The 20,953-nt window shown below is 54.9% G+C and overlaps 2 protein-coding genes across 8 annotated transcripts in view; both read left to right on the top strand.

Moving 5' to 3' along the window:
* The window catches only part of SCLY (selenocysteine lyase), a 42,457-nt gene extending 28,672 nt beyond the window's left edge, over positions 1-13,785 (top strand). For 4 of the 5 annotated variants that reach the window (XM_035306198.3, XM_035306199.3, XM_035306197.3 and 1 more), the window contains 5 exons: positions 4,392-4,428; positions 7,252-7,335; positions 7,802-7,904; positions 10,260-10,335; positions 11,663-13,785. In XM_035306198.3, the coding sequence (XP_035162089.1) occupies positions 4,392-4,428; positions 7,252-7,335; positions 7,802-7,904; positions 10,260-10,335; positions 11,663-11,816 (454 nt within the window). In that variant the 3' untranslated portion in view covers positions 11,817-13,785. Of the gene's footprint in view, positions 1-4,391; positions 4,429-7,251; positions 7,336-7,801; positions 7,905-9,929; positions 10,336-11,662 lie in introns of all 5 variants that reach the window. The other variant, XR_013519171.1, reaches the window with a different exon arrangement.
* Positions 13,786-14,712: 927 nt separating this feature from the next.
* The window catches only part of ESPNL (espin like), a 44,968-nt gene continuing 38,727 nt past the window's right edge, over positions 14,713-20,953 (top strand). The window contains exons 1-3 of one of the 3 annotated variants that reach the window (XM_078328902.1): positions 14,713-15,065; positions 16,239-16,429; positions 19,405-19,591. In XM_078328902.1, the coding sequence (XP_078185028.1) occupies positions 14,772-15,065; positions 16,239-16,429; positions 19,405-19,591 (672 nt within the window). In that variant the 5' untranslated portion in view covers positions 14,713-14,771. Of the gene's footprint in view, positions 15,066-16,238; positions 16,430-19,067; positions 19,592-20,953 lie in introns of those variants that run through there. The other 2 variants (XM_035306196.3, XM_035306195.3) reach the window with 2 other exon arrangements.

Consider the following 20,953-nt stretch of genomic DNA (forward strand, 5'->3'; position numbering starts at 1 on the left):
ACATCAGGAATGAAACAAGGAGTATCACTCCAGGTCCTGCAACCATCAAAAGCATAATAAGGGAATGCTACAAATAGCTCTACACATATGAAGTTGACAAACTTAGATGAAACTGACCACTTCCTCAAAAAACGCAAACTACCACCACTCACTTGAAATAGATCATTTGAATAACTAACCAATAGGAAATAGCTTTAAAACTCCTAAAGAGAAGTCTTCAGGCCCAATGGCTTCACTAGAGAATTCTACCAAATAATGCTTTGTTTAAAGAAGAATTAACATTTCTACACAGTTTCTTACAGAAAATAAAGAGGAAGGACAACTTCCCAGTTCATTTTAAGAAACTAGTATTATCCTGATACTAAAACCAGATAAAGACAGTACAAAAAAAACTTCCACAGACCAACATCCTCATGAATTTCCTGTTTTTTTTCTTTATTTTTACCCCCCCACCCCCATCCTCATGAATTTCGATGCAAAAAATGTTTAACAAAATGTTTACAAATAGAATTCAGCAATACATAAAAAGAAGTATACACAGCTGGGTGTGGTGGCTCATGCCTGTAATCTCAGCACTTTGGGAGGCTGAGCCAGGGGATCGGGATGACTTGCGCCCAGGAGTTCAAGACCAGGCTGAGCAACATAGTGAGACCCCTCTACAAAAAATTTAAAAATTGGCCAAGCATGGTGGCACAGGCCTATAGCCCCAGCTATTCAAAAGGCTGAGATAGGAGGATTGCTTGATCCTGGAAGGTGGAGGCTGCAGTGAGCTATGATCGTACCACTGCACTCCAGTCTGGGTGACAAAGTGAGACTCTGTCTGAAAAAAAAAATGATACACTGTGACCAAGTGGCATTTATTTCACAGATGCAAGACTGGCTCAATATTCAAAATGCAGTCTAGAGTCAGGCATGGTGGCTCACACCTGTATTCCCAGAACTTTGGGAGATCAAAGTGGGCAGATCACTTGAAGTCAGGAGTTCAAGCCCAGCCTGGCCAACATGGTGAAACCTTGTCTCTACTAAAAATGCAAAAATTAGCTAGGTATGGTGGCGAGTGCCTGTAATCCCAGCTATTTGGGAGGCTGAGGCACAAGAATCACTTGAACCTGGGAAACAGAGATTGCAGTGAGCTGAGATGTCTGAAAAAAAGAAAAAAAATGCAATCAAGGCCAGGGTATGGTGGCTCATGCCTGTAATCCCCCAGTACTTTGGGATGCCAAAGAGAGGCTCACTTGAGGCCAGGAGTTCAAGGCCAGCCTAGGTAAACTGCAAGACCATCTCTACAAAAATAAAAAAATTCAATCAATGGGCCAGGCTTGGTAGCTCATGCCTGTAATCCCAGAACTTTGGGAGGCTGAGGCAGCAGATCACCTGAGGTTGGGAATTTGAGACCAGCCTGACCAACACGGAGAAACCCTGTCTCTACTAAAAGTACAAAATTAGCCAGGCGTGTGATCCCAGCTACTTGGAAGGCTGAGGCAGGAGAACCTGGGAGGCGGAGGTTGTGACGAGCCAAGATCGTGCCACTGCACTCCAGCCTGGGCAACAAGAGCAAAACTCCACCTAAAAAAAAAAAAAAAAAAAAAATGCAATCAATGTAATCCACCACATTAACAAGCTAATGAATAAAGAAGATAACATGATCATAGTTGATGCAGCAGAAGCCTTTGACAAAACTCATCCATTCATGTTAACTCAGAATCATAGGATTTGTGGGGAACTCTCTCAACTTGAACATCTGCATAAAACCTACAGCTAACATCATACTCAGTGGTGAAAGCTTGAATGTTTTACTCCTGTGGTTGGGAGAACAAAGCAGGGATGTCCACTGGTGCCACACTTATCCAACGTAATACCGGAAGTTCCAGGCAGTGCAGCAAGGCAAGACAAGGAAGCAAAAGGCATACAGACCAGAATGGAAGAGGCGAGATTGTTGTTGATCAGACCACACGATTGTCTATAAATATCCCAAGGAGTGGACAAGAAAACTCCAAGAACTAATGAGTGAGTATAGCAAGGTTGCAGGACACAAAATAAACATACAAAAATCTGTCTCGTTTTTACATAATGGTAATGAACAGGTGGATGGTAATATTAAAAATATAATACCGTTTACACTGAAACACAATTACTCAGATATAAACTAACAAAATATAAGGGACTTATGCTGAAAATAATATAATGTGGATGAGAGAAATCGAAGATTTGAGCTGAGACACATACTATGTTCATGGATTGGAAGATTCTACATTCCAAAGAGGTCAGTTCTCTCCAAATTGATAAGCAATTTCTATCAAAATCCCAGCACGTAGATCAATGGAGGAGAATAGATCCAACCAGAAATAGGCCCATATGAGTTACAGGTGCAGATACAACTGCAGGAGATGCAAATCAATTTAGCAGATGAAAGTTAGGCTTTCTTTTTTTTTTTTTTTTTTTTTTTTTTTGAGACGGAGTTTCGCTCTTATTACCCAGGCTGGAGTGCAATGGCGCGATCTCGGCTCACCGCAACCTCCGCCTCCTGGGTTCAGGCAATTCTCCCGCCTCAGCCTCCTGAGTAGCTGGGATTACAGGCACGCACCACCGTGCCCAGCTGATTTTTCGTATTTTTAGTAGAGACGGGGTTTCACCATGTTGACCAGGATGGTCTCGATCTCTTGACCTCGTGATCCACCTGCCTCGGCCTCCCAAAGTGCTGGGATTACAGGCTTGAGCCACCGCGCCCGGCCTGAAAGTTAGGCTTTCAGCAGATGGTGCCGAGGCAGTTAGACATCCGTCGGCAAAAAAATGAAGCTTGACCCAAGTATTACACAAAGCTCGTCCAGCCTGCTGCCTGCAGGCTGCATGTGGCCCACAGCAGCTTTTTTTGTTTGTTTTTGGTGATTCTTTTTTTAAGCTCATCAGCTATCATGAGTGTATTTTATATGTGGCCCCCGACAATTCTTCCAGTGTGGCCTAGGGAAGCCAAAGGATTAGACACCCGTCTTATACCTTAGAAAATATTAACTCAAAATAGATTATGAAATTAGATGTAAAACAAAGCGATAAAACCATTTAAAAATAGGAGAAAATCTTCACATTCTAGGACTGGGCAGAGGGTTCTTAGAGGTGACACTGAAAGCATCCATCAAAGGAAAAATGGATAAATTAGACTTTATCAGAATTTAAAGCTTTTGCTTTGGGAAAGACCATATTAAGAAGATGAGAAGATAAGCTACATACTAGGAAAAAATATTTTCAAATGAGGTGACAACAGAATAGTATCTAGAATATATCAAGAACTCAAAACTCAACAGCAAAAATAATATAAAATATTCAATCAGAAAATAGGAAAAAAATAGACATTACACCAAATAGGAGACCCAGGTAACAAGCATAGGAAAAGATGTTCAGCACTAGTTATTGGGGAAATGCAGATTAAAACCACCTCACAGCACCTGTCAGAACAGCTAAAATAAGAACAGAGACACCAGCAAATGCTGGTGAGGGTGCAGAGAGAATACCTGCTGGTGAACAAGCAATGGCCAGGTCCAGAGGGTTAAGAAAACTTTGTTCAGCCAAACTTAAGAAACTACTGGGCTGGGCACGGTGGCCCATGCCCGTAATCCTAGTACTTTGGGAGGCCAAGGTAGGCAGATCACGAAGTCAGGAGTTTGAGACCATCCTGGTCAACATGGTGAAACCCCATCTCTACTAAAAATACAAAAATTATCCTGACATGGTGGCGCATGCCTGTAATCCCAGCTACTCAGGAGGCTGAGGCAGGAGAATTGCTTGAACCCAAGAGGCGGAGGTTGCAGTGAGCTCAGATTGCGCCACTGCACTCCAGGCTGGGTGACAGAGTGAGACTCCCATCTCAAAAAAAAAAAAAGAAATTAATTTTTTTGTTCTTGTTTTTTTTTTCTGGAAATAGGGTAATAAGTTCTGTTGTTCAGTTTTTAGGTCAGAGTATACAAGGCATTGTCTTTAGGGACCCTTGCACATCTGTGAGTGCACACACACACACACACCGCTCTTGTTTGCTGAGGCCTGAAATCTTGAAAACAAGGGGTTCTCCGCTGTCCCATATCACCCCTTCTTGGCAGTGAGAACCAAAGAGCTGTACCTTGGGGCCTGCAGGAGGAAGAGTGCTTTCCTTAAGGACAGGATCCAGATAGAATTATCAAAGTGAACACCTGACACATGTCACCCACAGTGGGCCTTGTTGATCTTCACTGGGCCAGGGCAAGTGAAAACTCGGCAGGGGAGGTTTCTGGGGCCTGCAGCTGCCATTGAGATCAGCCACAGGGCACTTGCTCTGCAAAGATGTAGTGTGAGTGTTTTTATTTTAACACGATGACTTTCCTGAGACATTTGTTTATTCTTGCTTAATTCCTTGTTTCTTACAGGACAGAGAACACCCCAATGATTGCTGGCCTTGGGAAGGTGAGCCCTGGTGACCTTGAGAGGATGGGTTGATTGCTTTGATGTCAGTTTCCCCAGCAGCTCTAGTAGGAATCCGGGACTTTAGGGAGATCATATTCGTGATCTCATAAGCGGACTGACAAGAAAAAGCCTAGAATCTTATTCATCAGCCTGGAGAGCTGTACTTTTTCAGATCTGTGGAGTAGTGGCACTGGCTTAGCATTTAAAAGGAAAAGACTCCACGCCTGTAATCCCAGCACTTTGGGAGGCTGAGGCGGGTGGATCACGAGGTCAAGAGATCGAGACCATCCAGGTCAACACAGTGAAACCCCGTCTCTACTAAAAATACAAAAAATTAGGTGGGCATGGTGGCGCGTGCCTGTAATCCCAGCTACTCAGGAGGCTGAGGCGGGAGAATTGCCTGAACCCAGGAGGAGGAGGTTGCAGTGAGCCGAGCGCCATTGCACTCCAGCCTGGGTAACGAGCGAAACTCTGTCTCAAAAAAAAAAAAAAAGGAAAAGACTCTGTCTCTTCTGCCACGAGAAACAGTGGTACCGTTACCACAGCAGAGGTGAAGTGTCAGGTCACAGGTTCACACATTCCCAAAGGTGTTGTCCGCCCCTGTACCATCAACTCTCAGTCCCCGATAGGTCTGTGGGGTGTGAGACAACATGGCCAGTGCAGCACCTGCCGCCAGCCCTGCACCGGACCCTGTCCTGCTTCTGTGACTAACTAGGCTCAGGTTTTGCCATGTGAAGGCAGGGGTCTGGTTGCATCTCGGACGGCTCCCTTGCTGTGCAGCCTCTGCTCAAAGCCCACTTTCTTCAAGCAGCCCTCCATGAATCACAGCTACACTGACCCCCCTGTCCCCTGCTGCCACTCTCTGTCCCTGACACTGCTTTATGTCCCCCATCTGATGTTTCTCTAGTGTGTATGATGGATGCCCCACCTCCTGCTTCCCCTTTGAAAGGGCTCAAAGCCTTGTCTGCCTTAGTATCCCCAGTACCGAGGAAAGGGCTTGGCCTCCTGGAGGCCGGGCCTTGGGAAGAGTATGAATGGATTCCATGTTACTTAGAGTATTCAAAATTATATTCTTAACAGTGATAACTAAGGCTACATTTACTAGAAGGAAGAGTGTGTTTCTGTTTGTTTGGTACGGAGTCTTGCTGTGTCACCCAGGCTGGAGTGCAGTGGTGTAGTCTTGGCTCACTGCAACCTTTGCCTCCTGGGTTCAAGAGATTCTCCCACTTCAGCCTCTGAGTAGCTGGGACTATAGGCATGTGCCACCATGCCTGGCTAATTTTTGTATTTTTAGTAGAGACAGGGTTTCACCATGTTGGCCAGGCTGGTCTCGAACTCCTGACCTCAAGTGGTCCACCCACCTTGGCCCCCCAAAGTGCTGGGATTACAGGAGTGAGCCACCGTGCCTGGCTGGAACAGTGCATTTTAAGTGGAGTCCAGTACCTGCTCATATTAACCTGAATGATGAAGTAGTGATGTGGTCCACAGGCTTTGAAATACCCAGGGTTCAAATCCTGGCTTGAAACGTCAGTTGCCGTGTTCTTGGGTCAGGTCGCTTAAACTCCCTGTGTCCTGGCTGTCCCCCCTGCCAGATGTGGCAGCCTCCTAACTAGAGCCTCAGTTCACAATGCTCAAAGCCCCCCAGCCCCTGACCTCTGTGCTTCTGGGGTTGCAGCTGCACCCATAACAGCAGAAGTGCCAAGGCTCGGTCTCAGCCCCAGCACCACACCCCCAGTGGTTCTCAGCTTCACCCAGCGCTGAGACCCTGACCCCCCCAGCGCTCTAGATAGCCCCGCTCCGCCACCCAGCCTGGACTCCATCCTGCATACACCTCCCCTGCATGCTTTCCCCCACCTGTTCATTTCTGCCTTGGTTGTGTGCCGGCAGCCTTCCCTGCACCCTCGTGGATCTGTCCGGCCTGTCACGGTGCTTCTGCCTTTGAACTTGACATCTTAGGTAGGCCCTGGCCCATCTCCTGGGAGGCCCATTCCTCTGAGTTTAAAACATGTCCCAACCTCTCTCCTCCACCCTCTTCCCACCTTGGGCACCTCCCGGAATCCAGGTTCTCAGCTCTGAAGTCCAGGAGATGCCCTCAGTCCTTCGTTGTCATCGTCCCCTGCCTCTCATGCCACACCAGTTCTGTCTGTCTGGACTCCAAAATACACCCAGGATCTGCCTCATGTCTGTTTTCATGGCCACCAACCGTAGACCAAGGGCCCTGGATGCTGGCATGGCCTCCCAGGGGCCTGTCACTGCCCACACGGCTGCAGGATGGCCATTCCACAGGCCGGTCAGACCATTGCCCTTCCCTCAGCTTCACTGCATCTGCCCCGTGGCCAGGCCTGCAGGGCTGCCAGTCTGTCCCTGCACCTTCTCCCACTCCACCATACCAGACCCCTCTGTTCTGGAGACAGAATAGCTGGCTGTCCCCTGCAGAGCCCTTGCTGGGACGCTGTTCCCTGCCCTTGAGCAGCCATCTCTCTCACCAGCCCACCTCGGGCCTATGGGGTCCCTCACAGCGCTGGCTGATGGGTGGGGGTTCACGCCCCTCTTCTGTGCTTTTGTTCGTCCACCTCTCCCAGGGCTGGGATCCCCCTTAGGGCTGCTGTGTTGGGGCATTTCAAGTGCCTGGTAAAGTCGATTTCTGTGGCACTTCATACCCTGCAAGTGGCAGCACCCAAAGAAAGCATTCTGTCTCTGTCTCTGACTCAGGAGAAGGAGCAGTTTCCGCAAGTACAGTCACCTGTGCTGTTGAAAGCTTTTTTCACTCCTTTGTTTTATAAATAAATGTGCTTCCACTCATTGTCAAGTGTCTGCCCCCAGGCTGCAGAGCTGGTGACCCAGAACTGGGAGGCTTATGAGGCCCACATGAGGGACATACGGGATTACCTGGAGGAGAGGCTGGAGGTGAGCACAGCGTGGGGTGGGCACGGGGACGGGTGGGTGCGTGGGGCAGGTGCCTGGAGAGAGGGGGTGGGGTGCTGGCAGACCCTAGGGCCAGGGGGATTGCAGCGGAGCCTGGAGCCCATCAGGAGGCAGTGAGGGAAGGATGGCGAGAAGTACATTGGGATGAGAAACCCTGAAAGAGGGACCCTAGGCCAGGGGACGATCTTTTTCAGAGACACATGATAAAACATGCAGAGGTGGTATTCTTTATGATCTGTGTGGAAGGTTCATGTTTCAGAATATTCAGGTTTTCTCTGAATTAACTTTGCCTCCTATAGTCTGTTCCCATAACTATTCTAGGTAGGTGCTGGTTGAAAAGTATTTACCTGCTGAGGTTGTGTTTCTGGAAGAGTCTAAATTTCAAGCAGTTGCTGGTGGGGGAGGGGTCTTTGAGGCTGTCACCAACTATTTCACTTATTTTTTTCAGGCTGAATTTGGTCAGAAGAGAATCCATCTGAATAGTCAGTTTCCAGGGACCGAGCGGCTTCCCAACACCTGCAACTTCTCTATCCGGGGACCCCGGCTTCAAGGTGACAGCCCCTCACCCTGGTCTTTCCACAGTGTGAGCACAGCTCCTGCGCTGCCTGGATTCTGGGTCGAGCCAGCGCCTCCCATCACCCTGCCCCGGGCATGACACAGCTTGTGCGGTCACCGGGCCTTGCTGGGGTTGCAGAGGGCAGGCTTGGGCGGCTATGCCGTGGCTCACGGGCCTCTTGCCACCAGCCCCTCCTCTCCCTGACTTGGCTCATTTTGCTGCTGCTGCGATGTGGACTGTGGCACGTTCTCATGTCTGGCATTAGCACCCCCGAAAAGCTGTCAGGGAAGGAAGGAATATTAACTGAATGTTAGACATGTGTCTATTCTGGTGCCAGGCTGGAGTGCAGCGCACGATCTCAGCTCACTGCAACCTCTGCCTCACGGGTTCAAGCAATTCTTCTGCCTCAGCCTCCCGAGTAGCTGGGACTACAGGCGTTCGCCACCACGCCCAGCTAATTTTATTATTTTAGTAGCGACGGGGTTTCACCATGTTGGCCAAGATGATCTCTTGACCTCGTGAGCCACCACGCCTGACCTCTGTTAGCAATTTTGATTAAATATTTCATCAGAGTAGGTGAAAGGGGAGGCGATCAGTTTAAAAACCCGGTAGATGCCGGGTGCGGTGGTGCACACCTGTAATCCCAGCACTTTGGGAGGAGGCCAAGGAGGGTGGATCACTTGCGACCAGTTCAAGACCAGCCTGGACAACACAGTGAAAACCTGTCTCTACCAAAAACTACAGAAAATTAGCCAGGCATTGTGGTGTGTGCCTGCAGTCCCAGCTACTCGTGAGGCTGAGGCAGGAGAATTGCTGGAACCCAGAGGTTGCAATGAGACAAGATTGAGCCGCTGCACTCTAGCCTGGGCTGCGCCACAGTGAGGGAGACTCTATGCGTCACAAGCAAACAAAACTCACTGGCAGAGTAAGGATCAAGTGCAAATCTAGATTTCTTGTGACATCTGCCTCGGCTAGAACAGTTAGGATCACCCGTGTCCTAGACGCGCCTAAGACCTGGTCTGCCCCGACACCCTGAGAGTGAAAGTCCAGGTCGTTGACCAGCCACTTGTCATTTGGGAGGAAGTTATAGTGGCCCGAGAGCATGATGAGCTGCATCTATAGATGAGTTTTTGGCTTCTTAGAAGATGAAGGTGTTGCTTCATTCTTCCTGGATCATACAGAGAGACCCAGCAGATGTGTTTGGCCCATGAAGAAGAGCCATGAGTACCCGTCATGGCGGCTGCATTCGTGAGAACCCGGCTGAAACACATTATTGTGGGCAAGGAAGCGTGGGTCTCCTTGATCATCTCAGATTCCTCATGGAAAGCGGAGTTCTCTGGCAACGTTCCCCTTTGTTCTGGGTTCAGACTTTGTATTCAGTGATGACCTGTGTTACTTTAAATGAGACAGAGATTCTCATTTTATTCTATTCATTTGTTTTTTGATGCGGGTCTCACTCTGTTGCCCAGGCGCGATCACAGCTCACTGTAGCCTTGACCTCCTGGGTTCAAGTGATCCTCCTGCCTCAGCCTCCCTGGTAGCTGGGACTACAGGTTACAAGTGTGCACCACCACACCTGGCTAAATTTTTTTTTTGGGGGGGTAGACTAAGTTTTACTCTGTCGCCCAGGCTGGAGTGCAGTGGCTTGGTCTCAGCTCACTGTAACCTTTGCCTGCTGGGTTCAAGCGATTCTCCTGCTTCAGCCTCCCGACACGCTGGCATTACAGGCACGCACCACTATGCCTGGCTAATTTTGTATTTTTAGTAGAGATAGGGTTTCTCCTTGTTGACCAGGCTGCTCTCAAACTCCAGACCTCAGGTGACCTGTCTGCCTCACCCTCCCAGAGTGCTGGGGTCACAGACGTGAGCCAGTGCACCTGGCCATGGCTAATATTTTTTAAAAATTGTGTAGTGATGGGGTTTCCCTGTGTTGCCCAGGCTGGTCTCAAACTCCTGGGCTCAAGCAATCCTGCCTAAATGCCTTCCGGCTTCATAGAACTCTGACGTGTCTATCTTCCAGAGCGCAGGTGTGGATGTGACATTGCCAGGCCTGTAAGCTCGTAAGGAAGGAGCTGCTCAGGACTCCAGGTATCTCTGCAGGCAGTTGATTCCAAGGCCAGCTTTGTGAGGCAGAATAGTGTCTGTGTGTCTGCGGCCAGGGGAGAAAGGAAAAGGAAGCATTTTCATCGACTCCTGCTGGGAGCTCTCTCCCCAGCTTCAGGCAGCGCTGGAATTCTACCAGGTGGCCTGGAGGGAGGGAAGCAGCCTGCGCCCAGCAGGCCCCTGGGAAGGGAGAGAAGGGTTGCCTGGTGGGAGCCCCATCTCAGGGGCATGTGCTCTGTCTCCACAGGACGCATGGTGCTTGCACAATGCCGAGTGCTGATGGCCAGTGTGGGGGCCGCGTGCCACTCGGACCACGGGGACCAGTAAGTGCTCTTCACAAACCCAGAGCACAGCGGTGCTTCAGGCACTGGGTGTGGTGGGCAGGGTCAGGATACGGCCACTGGGCCACACTCTAGCTGGTGAAGGCCAGCCCTACCTGGACCCTAGTGGGGTAGAGGGAGGGCTTCCTAGAAGAAGTGACCTCCAAGTTGCCATCTGAAGGACTAGGACTTATGAAGGAGAAGGGGGCTTCTCTTGCTCAATTCTGAAGGCAGGGGGAGCAGGGCCTGGAGGGGCAGTGTGGCAGGGGCTGGGGGGGCCTGGGGTAGGCTGGAGAGGACGGGGATGGGCTGGAGAGCACTGGGGCAGGGATGGCCCGACTGTCAGTGCTCACTGAAACCTCCAGGAAGTGGGAGCCCTGAGGGCCATGATGTGAGACTCAAGTGTCAGATCAGCCATCTGCAAGATACAGCAGAGATTCTGGGATAGTGGGGCCCAGCTGAGCGGGTGGCCTGGGCCAGGCAGAGGCCGTGGGGTGCCCAAGCAGTGGCCTGCTGGCAGCAGGGGAGGAGCAGTTTTGAGTCTGGCCTGCTGAAAATGTGAGGCCCCTGTGGGAGGTTGAAGTGGATGCGGGAGGAACACTCAGGGCTCCGGGGAGAGAGCAGAACTGTGTCCAGCAGCACGTGGTCATCAAGGTCAGGGCGGCAGGATTGTGCAGGAGCACATGCAGTGAGACAGCGGAGGGCCCAGCTCTAGGGAAAAGGGGCAAGATGGGGCCCTGGGGGGTGTCAGTGCCCTGTGGCAGGAGGGGCAGTGCAGGGCAGGGGAGGCAGGGGACCGGGTGTGATGAGGGCAGGGGCCCAGGTAAGATGAGGGCAGGCCCCTCAACAGAGCCCACACCTCGAGCCTTGGACAGCCCTGCTTCAGGACGCCCCAGCACACTTATCTGTTCTGTGCCTAGATACTGGCTGGGTCCCTAATGTCTGCAAAGCCCCATGCCGGATGCCACAAAGTTACCAAGTGGCTCAGGCAGGCCCCTCGGGTGAGGCACTGTCTGTGTCAGCATGAGTGTTCTCCAAGAACTCAGACCCCTCAAGGACAGGAGCACTCCTGGGCCCCGGTGCTCTGTGCAGGAGGAGTAGCGTTGCCTGGGGGTGCTGAGTGCAAGAGCACTCCACAGGGAGGACGGGGGTAGGGGCGACTTTGAGCCGGACCTTGATGCGGGTGGCTTTAGGGTTGTCCTTCTTCTGGGTGGTTCAACAGGAAGGGGTGTCAGGTGGTGAGGCGGGCCAGTGGGGAGTGGCCCAAAGCAGCAGGAGCTGTGCCTCTTCCCTGTGTCCTCAGCAGAAGTGCGGTTTCTCCCATCCCCAGGCCATCCCCAGTGCTGCTGAACTCTGGCATCCCCTTCAGTGTGGCCAGGAACGCGCTCCGGCTCAGCGTGGGCCGAAGCACCACCAGGGCCGAGGTGGACCTCATCGTGCAGGACCTGAAGCAGGCGGTGGCTCAGCTGGAGGACCAGGCCTAGTGCCGGATGCCCTCCCTGCCTGCTCCTAGGAAGCCCATCGCAGGGCACAGGGTTGTCCCTTCAGCTCCCTCCTACGGGCTGTGCCAGGATGACTGTCTCATGCCCCCTTCTGCATTCGGTCCCGGAGTGCCTGCAGGGGAGTGTGCACCCCCCCTTCCTTCCCTGGACCCCTGTGGAGTTCACAGGGCCCAGGACAGCAGTGCCTGTGTGGGACCACCCACAGCATAGGACCGCCCACTGCATAGGACCGCCCACAGCATAGGACCACCCACTGCATAGGACCGCCCACTGCAGAACTCACACAGGCCAGTCCTCGAATGGTGATGTGGAAACACCGGTTTCATCCACCCTCTCTGGGAATGGAGCAAGCCAGTCATGAGTGCCCTTTCCTGGAACGTCGTGTTTTTATCTAGAAGATAGAATCCAAGTATTTATAACTCATCATCATCCAAATGCTGTCATGAAAATAGGAAACCTGATTGTTTTGCTTTGATCATGGCCTCCCACGTGTACCTTTCCAGAGCAATCACTTCTCAGGTGCTTTCCAGAGGCTGCCTCCACCAGCGCTGCTCCTCTGGTCTCGGCCACAGTGGCCCCAGCTGTAGGGTCAAGCCCTACAGGGTCACGGGGTATCCCTGTCGCTGTGCTGAGGCACAGGATCTGAGAAATAAAGAGACAGGACGCAGAAGGAAAAAGAAAGCACAGCTGGGCTTGGTGGGGAGCCACGCCACCTATAAGCGGAGACAGGTGAGGCCCCGAACATCCAAAAGCATCTATTTATTGGGTATAGTTTAGGGGACAGCGTAGTGAGTGAGGTGATCTTAAGGATAGTGATAGGGTCAAGACAATCACGTGGGCGATAAGCAAGGGGCCCACCCCCATTAGGTCACCGAGGAGGTGGGCGGTATGCGACAAGGAGGGTGCAGTGTGCATCGTCTCCTATCTATGGGCAGACTCCTTCTAAGGATTCCTACGGGAGGATGCTTTGAGCCAGCACGGTAACAACAGAGCTGACAATGTTCACAGCCACCACGGCGCAATTGTACCGGAGGGGTTTTAAGCCCTTGGACACTGGCAGGATTGCCTGCCGGGGCCAGCTTTCCACAAGAGCTAGACGCAAGGTACTGAAACTCCTTTTCAGGAGGAGTGACTCTTGCTCCAAGCCTGCCATACAGTGGGTGTCTATGGTACTGAACGCTGCCGCCTAGGCCAGCCTGCCATGCGTGCCCTTTCAGGCAAAGACACACATTTTGGGCCATACGTTATTGTCCTGGTATAATTGTTTTTTCTTTAAATCATGCTCGGCACTGTGTCTGCTCCAGACATTCCTCCGACTATAAAATACAATTATATGTATAAAAAAGGAAATGACTGAGTAGTAAGATATTCTTCAGGCACTAATTGTTCTGACTAATAGGATTATACAAAGGAAGTAACTGAGTAGTAACACTGTAAACGAAGACATTCTTCAGGCACTAATTGTGCCAGGGATCTGCTTAGCTCTCCTTCCTCGGTGCCCAGATGGGGGGTCACTGACACCCAGCCTCGGCCAGGCCTGCTCTGCCCAGTGCCCACCACCCCTCCTGCGTCCCCAGCCTGACTCTGTTGCGCCCACGGGCACTCAGGGTTGCGCACTTCCCCAGGCCTTCTCGTCTTGTCCCTTGTGGTCATGGACTCGAGTGCAGCTCCAGCCTCGCTGAGCTGGTGCTTGTACAGCCCCAGGTCATTCCTGAGGTGGAGAATCGGGTCAGCCTTGACTCAGCTTTTACCTCAATTTTATTTGCCAAGGATTTTTTTCTCAAATGCTCTGTGGCATTTGGACACACGTCCCAATTGGTATTTGCATAGGAGTCACTTTCAGTGAAATAACATTTTTAATGTGTGGTTTTATGGTTCAAGAAACTACATGATGGTTTTGAGGAAACACTTGCCAGAAACTAGATGAACAAATAAAGGATTTCAGGGCTCAGCTGGGACCGACTGCCGTTTCTCCAGTGGGCACTGCGCTTGGGGTACTAAGGTCCTGACTGAGCCTGTGGTGGGGGGAGGGGCTGCAGCAGCTCCCGGGTCACTGTGGTGTGATGACACGTCAGCCCAGAAACCCAGTTAGAGGTAGCGTCTCCAGGAGCCTCTATAAATGTACAGATGTAATGGGTCCCCTGTCGGCAGCCTCCCACTGCTGTCAGGAAGAGGCTGTGGTGGTCCTAATGTCCCCAAACCAAAGCTACCGATTGTCTAGAACAATCTGGAAAGGGGTTAAATGCACCTGGGCCCCTTGGGCTACAGCCCAGAGGCTGGGTCAGTGTGGTTGGAGAGGGGGCTGACACTGCCCAGGTGGCCTGGCCACACCCACGTCAGGGTTCTGAGCCCATTGCAGGCCCTGTGGAGCCACCGTGTCCCCAGAGGTTTATGGGAGCCTCCAGGGCAGAGGGCCGGGATCCAGAGGTGGGGTGCTCAGCTCTGTGGGTGTCAACTCGGCCAAACACCTATTGGGCACCCTTCAGACACACTGGTGGCGGCTGGGGGGTCTGGGCTTCTGTGAGGATTGGGGGAACTGTCTCCCAGGCCACTCAGGACTCCTGTGAGAAGCTTGGTGGCACGTGTCCTCAGCCCTCACTCTGCAGATGAAGAGGTGGGTTCCAGCCATCTGGACAGGTCTGGGTAGCCTTGGTGCAGTCCTCCGTTCTCTGGTGGCCGTGCCCAGCCCTGGCCTATCCCGGTCCAGGCCTTCCCCTGTGCCCTGTACTCCATCCTCCCAGCTCCAGGCACCTGGCACTCTCACACTGTAGGAGTGGCTTGGGCAGGTCCCCAAGGCCTGTCCCCCCACCCTGCCCTGCCGCCTCCCATCTGCCCTGTGGCGGCTATCAGGTAACCAGAGCCGGCAAGCTTCATCCACGTCTGAAACAGGAAGCCCCGGCCTGTGCATGAGTCACCGCCGAGAGCCCAGGCCAGAGGATGGAGGAGCAGCAGGCACTTGTGGCCGCTAAGGACGGGGATGTGGCCACACTGGAGCGGCTGCTGGAGGCTGGTGCCCTGGGCCCGGGCATCACTGATGCTCTGGGGGCTGGCCTGGTTCACCATGCCACCCGGGCTGGCCACCTGGACTGCGTCAAGTTTCTGGTGCAGCGGGCCAAGCTGCCTGGTAACCAGCGGGCCCACAACGGCGCCACCCCAGCGCATGATGCCGCCGCCACGGGCAGCCTGGCTGAGCTGTGCTGGCTGGTCCGAGAGGGGGGCTGTGGTCTGCAGGTGAGCGGGGACGGGGCAGCCTGGCCTCCACAAACCTGCTGGTGTGGAACCAGGGAGGCATGCGGCAAGCAGGCTCAGAGCACTGGCCCTCGGCCTCCATGGCCCTGGCCCTTTGTTTCTCTTGGGGATCCAGTCCCTGTCCCATGCCTCCCGAAGCGCAAAGCCTTGAGCACCAAAGCCACCTCCTCAATGTTCTTATCACCTCCTCTGCCAGCAGCGCTTTGTTGCCAGTGGGGCGTCCTGCCGAGGTCAGGACACCTGTCTCATCAGGCCTGGCCCACGGGGCTGCTCCCCAAAGGGTCTAGAAAAGAATCCTTAGAGCAGCGCTGTGGGACTTTGGGCTTGCGAGCTGGGAGCCTGGCCCCAGGGGATGGGAGTGGGGGGCCGCTGATGGTGACCGTCTTGTCCAGAGTGTTTCTACTGGGGCTCCTTCCCCTCTCCTGCCTGCCCAGTGCCCTTCGTGCAGGCGAGGGCCTCAGAGCTGTCACTCAACCCTGTGGAGCTCTCAGGAGGACGGTGAGCAGGCCTGACCGGCCTTAGAACGCTGCCCCGAGGTTAGAGTTGGGGTGGGGGCAGCAGGACCTGCTGAGACAAAGGAGTGGAAGGTCCCCCCACCTGGCTCCCCAGAGCACCTGAGGGTCCCAGCCCAGCCTCCTGTTCTGGGCAGCCCTTCTGCCAATTTCAAGGGCAGCAGGCAGGAGCTGTGCTTCTCTGGGGATCCATTCTGACCACAGGGCCCTTGGAGAAGGCCCAGGTCTGCCGGACCCATGACACCTGTGATGGGATGCTCCCTGGCCCTGAGCTCTGTGGCCAAAAGGAGGGCACTGAGACGGGACCAGCCAGAGGCAGGTGTCCTGGGAAGCCTTTCTGACCATAAGCAGAGCGGGCGGGGGCTGCGGGCACCTAGCTGAGTGGGAAAGGGCCTAGGAGGGGGCAGGATGGCCAGAGGTGACCTCCCAAGACCTGCCCCTGAGTCCTGGCCCTCCTTTCACTTCAGTCCCAGCAGGGAGGACAGAGGGAAGGAGGAAGGAGCTGGAAGGCCCTTCACTGGGTTGCAGGCAGTGTGAGCCCTCGCCTGGGCCCACCTTGGGCAGCAGCTCTGCCACACGGGCTGCCCAGCAGGGGAGGGTCGAGGCCTGCCCCCCACTTCCTGACCTGCCTGGGCCTCAGTAGGACCAAGATGCCTCGGGTGTCTCCCCGCTGCACCTGGCCGCCCGCTTTGGACACCCAGTGCTGGTGGAGTGGCTGCTCCACGAGGGCCACTCAGCCACACTGGAGACCCGGGAGGGGGCCCTGCCCCTGCACCACGCTGCTGTTAGCGGGGACCTGACCTGCCTGAAGCTCCTGACGGCCGCGCATGGGAGGTAAGGAGCCTGGAGCCTTGCCTGGGGGCAGCCTGGGGCCAGCTGGCCAAGGGGAGGCTTCACTGAGTGGGGCCAAGAGGACAGGCTGGTGGCCTTTTCGGTGAGTCAGGCACACTGTCATGGTGGGGGCAAGCTGGCAGGAGCCAAGGGCAGTGAGGCCTCTACCCGAGGGGACACAGGACAGCGCTTCAGCTTAGAGAATGGCTGGGGGTGGTGAGAACACGAAGACGTGGCTCTGATGCCTGGGGTAGCTCCAGCCCCGCCTGGGGACATCTCTGGACCTGAAACAGCTGGGGACGTGGGCAGCAACCTGGGAGGGCACCCTCCCAACGCCTGACAGGAGTGGGGACAGTCTAGTGGCCTTGGGGACACGGAGGCTGGAGTTGCCTCTGCACTGCCCTGTCCCTGTACTGGGACCCCTCGAGCCGGACGTGGGCCTCATGGTCTCCAGGGCCCTGTATCCCGTGCTGGAATTAGTGGATGGGTGAGGAGCAAGGACCACGGTCAGGACAACCAGTGAGGTAGAGGGCTTCCCTACCACCTGGACGCCCTCCAGTCCTCACTCTGGACAGAGGTCACCGTTGTCACAGGAACAGGCCCTCTGCCTCCTGCTGTCTTGGCTGAGGGTCCCCAGGGACCCACCTACCTCTGACCACAGCTCTTCTCTTTTCAAGGGAGCATCTCATTTGCCTGTCACTGTCCCAGCGGCCCCACTCCCCAACACCCGCTCTGTTCCAGGACAGGCCCTAACAGCTGGCTTACGAATCGGGTTCTCATTCCCAGGTGTGCCCATCCTGGGCCGCTTGGCAAAGTCCTTTGAGATTTCGCTTCTGTGGCTTTTCCCCAGAGCGTCCACACCACCCCCAGACTTGGCTGGCCACAGTGTCTCTCAGACCCACACAGCTTTTAGAGACGTCTCCACCATTGAAAACTGGGAGACGAGCCGGTCGCAGTGGCTCATGCCTGTAATCCCAGCATCTTGGGAAGCTGGGCAGGAGAATTGCTTGAGCCCAGGAGTTCAAGACCAGCCTGGACAACATAGTGAGACCCCCAGCTTTACAAAACATTTATTTAAAAATTAGCCTGGCATGGTGGTGAGTGCCTGTAGTCCCAGCTACTCAGGAGGCTGAGGCTACAGGATCACTTGAGTCTGGGAGGCGGAGCTTACAGTGAGCTGAGATTGTGCCACTGCACTTCAGCCTGGGTGACAGCAAGACCCTGCCTTAAAAAAAGAAAACTGGGAGACTTCATGTTAATACGTAAACACACACACCACACGCATACCACACACACACATTACACACACCACACACAGACACCACATCACGCACACACATCACACATACCACACACACATCACACACACACCACACTGCACACCACATACCACACACACCGCACACCACACATAGACCACACACACCACATCACATACACATCACACACCACACACCCACCACACATCATTCACCCCACACACGCCACCACACGCATACCACACACACACATTACACACACCACACACACACCACACACAGACACCACATCACACACACATCACACATACCACACATACACCACACACCATGTCACACACACACACCACACACCTCACCCATACCACACATCATTCACCCCACACACGCCACACATACACCACACACGTCACACACACATCACATACCACACACAACCCACACCACACATACACCACCCACACACACCACACACACAGCACGCACACACACACCAAACACACCACATGCATCACACACACACACCACATACACCACACACCACATACACACACTGCACACACACCACACATCACACACGCACACCACACACAAATGGGATAGTCCTGTGCCCCCAGCCTAGTTCCCACCTGGCACTGAGGAGCAGCCGAGAAATGGCTGCCTCTGGCCAGACCATGCCCTCTCCAGTGCCCCCTGACCCACTGGCTGCCTCACAGCTTGCTCCCAATTACCGCACTGGACACCTGCCTGTTCCAACCCTGGACACAGTCAAGGATACCTGGCAGAGTCTGGAGAAAGCACGGACCCTGCCCTGAGAAGGGCACCAAGGCATGCTGGCAGCCCTTCAGGGCACATCCCCTGAGGAGTGGACCCTTGGGCTCTATAGGTGCAGGGGATGATCCCTGTGTGGTCCGAGCCCAGGGACCAGCCACCAGGGTCCTGTTTCTCCCTTGTCAGAAGCAGGGAGAGGCTGCTAGGGGGCAGGCACTGGCAGGGACTTTGTGAAGGGAGTGGGGTTCAAACCCAGGTGCAGGCCCCTGGGCAAATCGGCTCCCAGCCTCAGTCTACCCTCTGCCAGCTGAGGCCTCTGGACTCTCTGGGGTGGACCCCAAGTTGCTTGGATTCATCCATCAGAAATGGGGAACAGGTGTGGGGGTGCTCGTGAGATCCCTCATTACTCCCCAGCCTCCCCTCCTGAGAGGAGAAGGGCTGGGAGGTGGAGGATCTGGGACAGGGTGTCGTGGTCAGCAGGCTAGGCGGGACAGCAGGCACAAGCCCAGAGAGGACGCTCCCCAGTGACGCTGGCCCTGCCTCCACCCCGCTGCTGTGACCCCAGCCCAGTCAGTGCAGCCCTTTGCTCACTGCAGGCCGCCATAGCCACCAGGCACCCGGCACTGCCTGCCACAGGGCACAGGAGTCGGGGGTCAGTCCTGAGCTTCCACCAGGACAGCCGAGAACCTGGAAACCAAGATCGTGACCCCCCAGGTCTAAGAAGATGCATGTTTCTGACCTGGACCCAGGATCCCCAGAAAAGGACAGAAGGATAGGGCAGTCGGGTTACACAGCTGCCTGGGGGAGGAGACCCCACAGCAGCAGCTGGAAAGATCATGGGAAACTCGTCCGTCACGGGCAGGGACGGGTCGTGGTGACATCCACGCAGCGAGTGCTGGGGTCAGCCACGAGCAGGGACTGGCCTTCTAAACCCTCCCTTCCCTGCAGCGGCGTGAACCGGCGCACGCGCAGCGGTGCCTCCCCTCTCTACCTGGCCTGCCAGGAGGGCCACCTGCACCTGGCGCAGTTCCTGGTGAAGGACTGTGGCGCCGATGTGCACCTTCGAGCTCTCGACGGCATGAGCGCCCTGCACGCTGCTGCTGCCCGTGGCCACTACTCTCTCGTCGTCTGGCTGGTAAGTAGGTGCCAGAGGTGGGAAGGGGACGTCCAGGGAGCACGGGCCTACAGCAAGCAGAGCCTGGAGCCGGGGCGGAGGGGGGGCGTCAGAGGGAATGGGGACACACAGGGCTGTGGGGGCATCCGGAGAGCTGGTCCACGGCTCCCGAGACCCTGCACACCCAGCTGGGCTTGGCCCTGAAGTTTTGACCACCTGTAGTGCACTCTGCTCCGGGGGCCGTGCCTCGGCTTCCCTGGGGCTCTCCTGGCCCCCATCTCCCTGGAAGTCCTGGTGGGACTCCCGGGCACGCTCACAGTTGGTGGTGGCCCAGGCGCTCTGTCTGCACCCACACTGGCAGTGCCTCCAGCTGCTTGTTCAGGCCCTGCTGCCCCAGATCCGTGGGCCAGTCCCCACCTTTCTCCGCTTCTGGTCTCTTTGGAGAAGGAAGGCCTGAGACCCCAGAGCAGAGTGGCTGAGGTTGGGGAGGTGCCTTCTTCAAGGATGGCCTGGGGACTTCCTGCCTCTACAGCAGAAAAGCAGAGCAGGTGGGGTGTGTGGAGCTCTGCCCCGCTGCCAGAGACCCATGGAGCTTAGGAGCAGGAGAGGTCCGCCCTGAGGAGGGGACTTGGGGGCAGAACTGAGGATGGGCAGGTGGTGACTGGACAAGGGGCGGGGCCCAAAGCAACTTCCTGAGGAGGGCACAGCTCATTCAGACGCCAGGAGAGCCTGGCCCTCGGGGTCTGGGGATGGGCAGGAAAGGCAGGCAGAGGTGCTCGGGGGACCAGGGCTCTTTCCTGAGGGTCCTGGGGAGCCACGGAAGACTCCGAGCCAGGAGTGGCAGGATCTGACTGGCGTATTGGAGGGCCACTGTGGTTGCTGAGTGAAGGTCACAGAGGTTCTCTGAGAAGGGAGAGCTGTCCCTGCCCAGACCGCCCATGCTCGCCTGGGGCTTCCTGTCTCCCGGCTCCCACCCCCTCAGCTCCAGTTCCTTCTCCTGTGGGCCAGGCTGGCTCTGCCCCCGGGCCTCTGCATGTGCTATACCTGTGCCTGCCACACAGCTCCCCAAGTGCCCTTGGGACCTTCCCTGCCCAGCTGGTTTCCCGGGGGAACCACCTGTCCAGATCGCCCTCGCTCCTGCTCTCCTCTCCCTGAGCACTAGCACGGGACACACGGCACATCTGACTCCTGGCATTGGTGGTGGTTCCACCTGACAGGGTGTAAGTGCCAGGAGCTCCATGGTGCAGGACTTCGCCACCTGCTGCGTTCCCACACCTGCCATGCGGTCAGGCTCAGGTGATGTTTACTGAACCAATGGGCAAGTGAAGGAACAGAGGGCCCCGGCCCCTCAGGATGGCACCCACTGCTTACCACAGCCTCGAG

The sequence above is a fragment of the Callithrix jacchus genome, chromosome 6 (assembly GCF_049354715.1).
Source record: "Callithrix jacchus isolate 240 chromosome 6, calJac240_pri, whole genome shotgun sequence".
In the NCBI taxonomy this organism is placed as follows: Eukaryota; Metazoa; Chordata; class Mammalia; order Primates; family Cebidae; genus Callithrix; species Callithrix jacchus.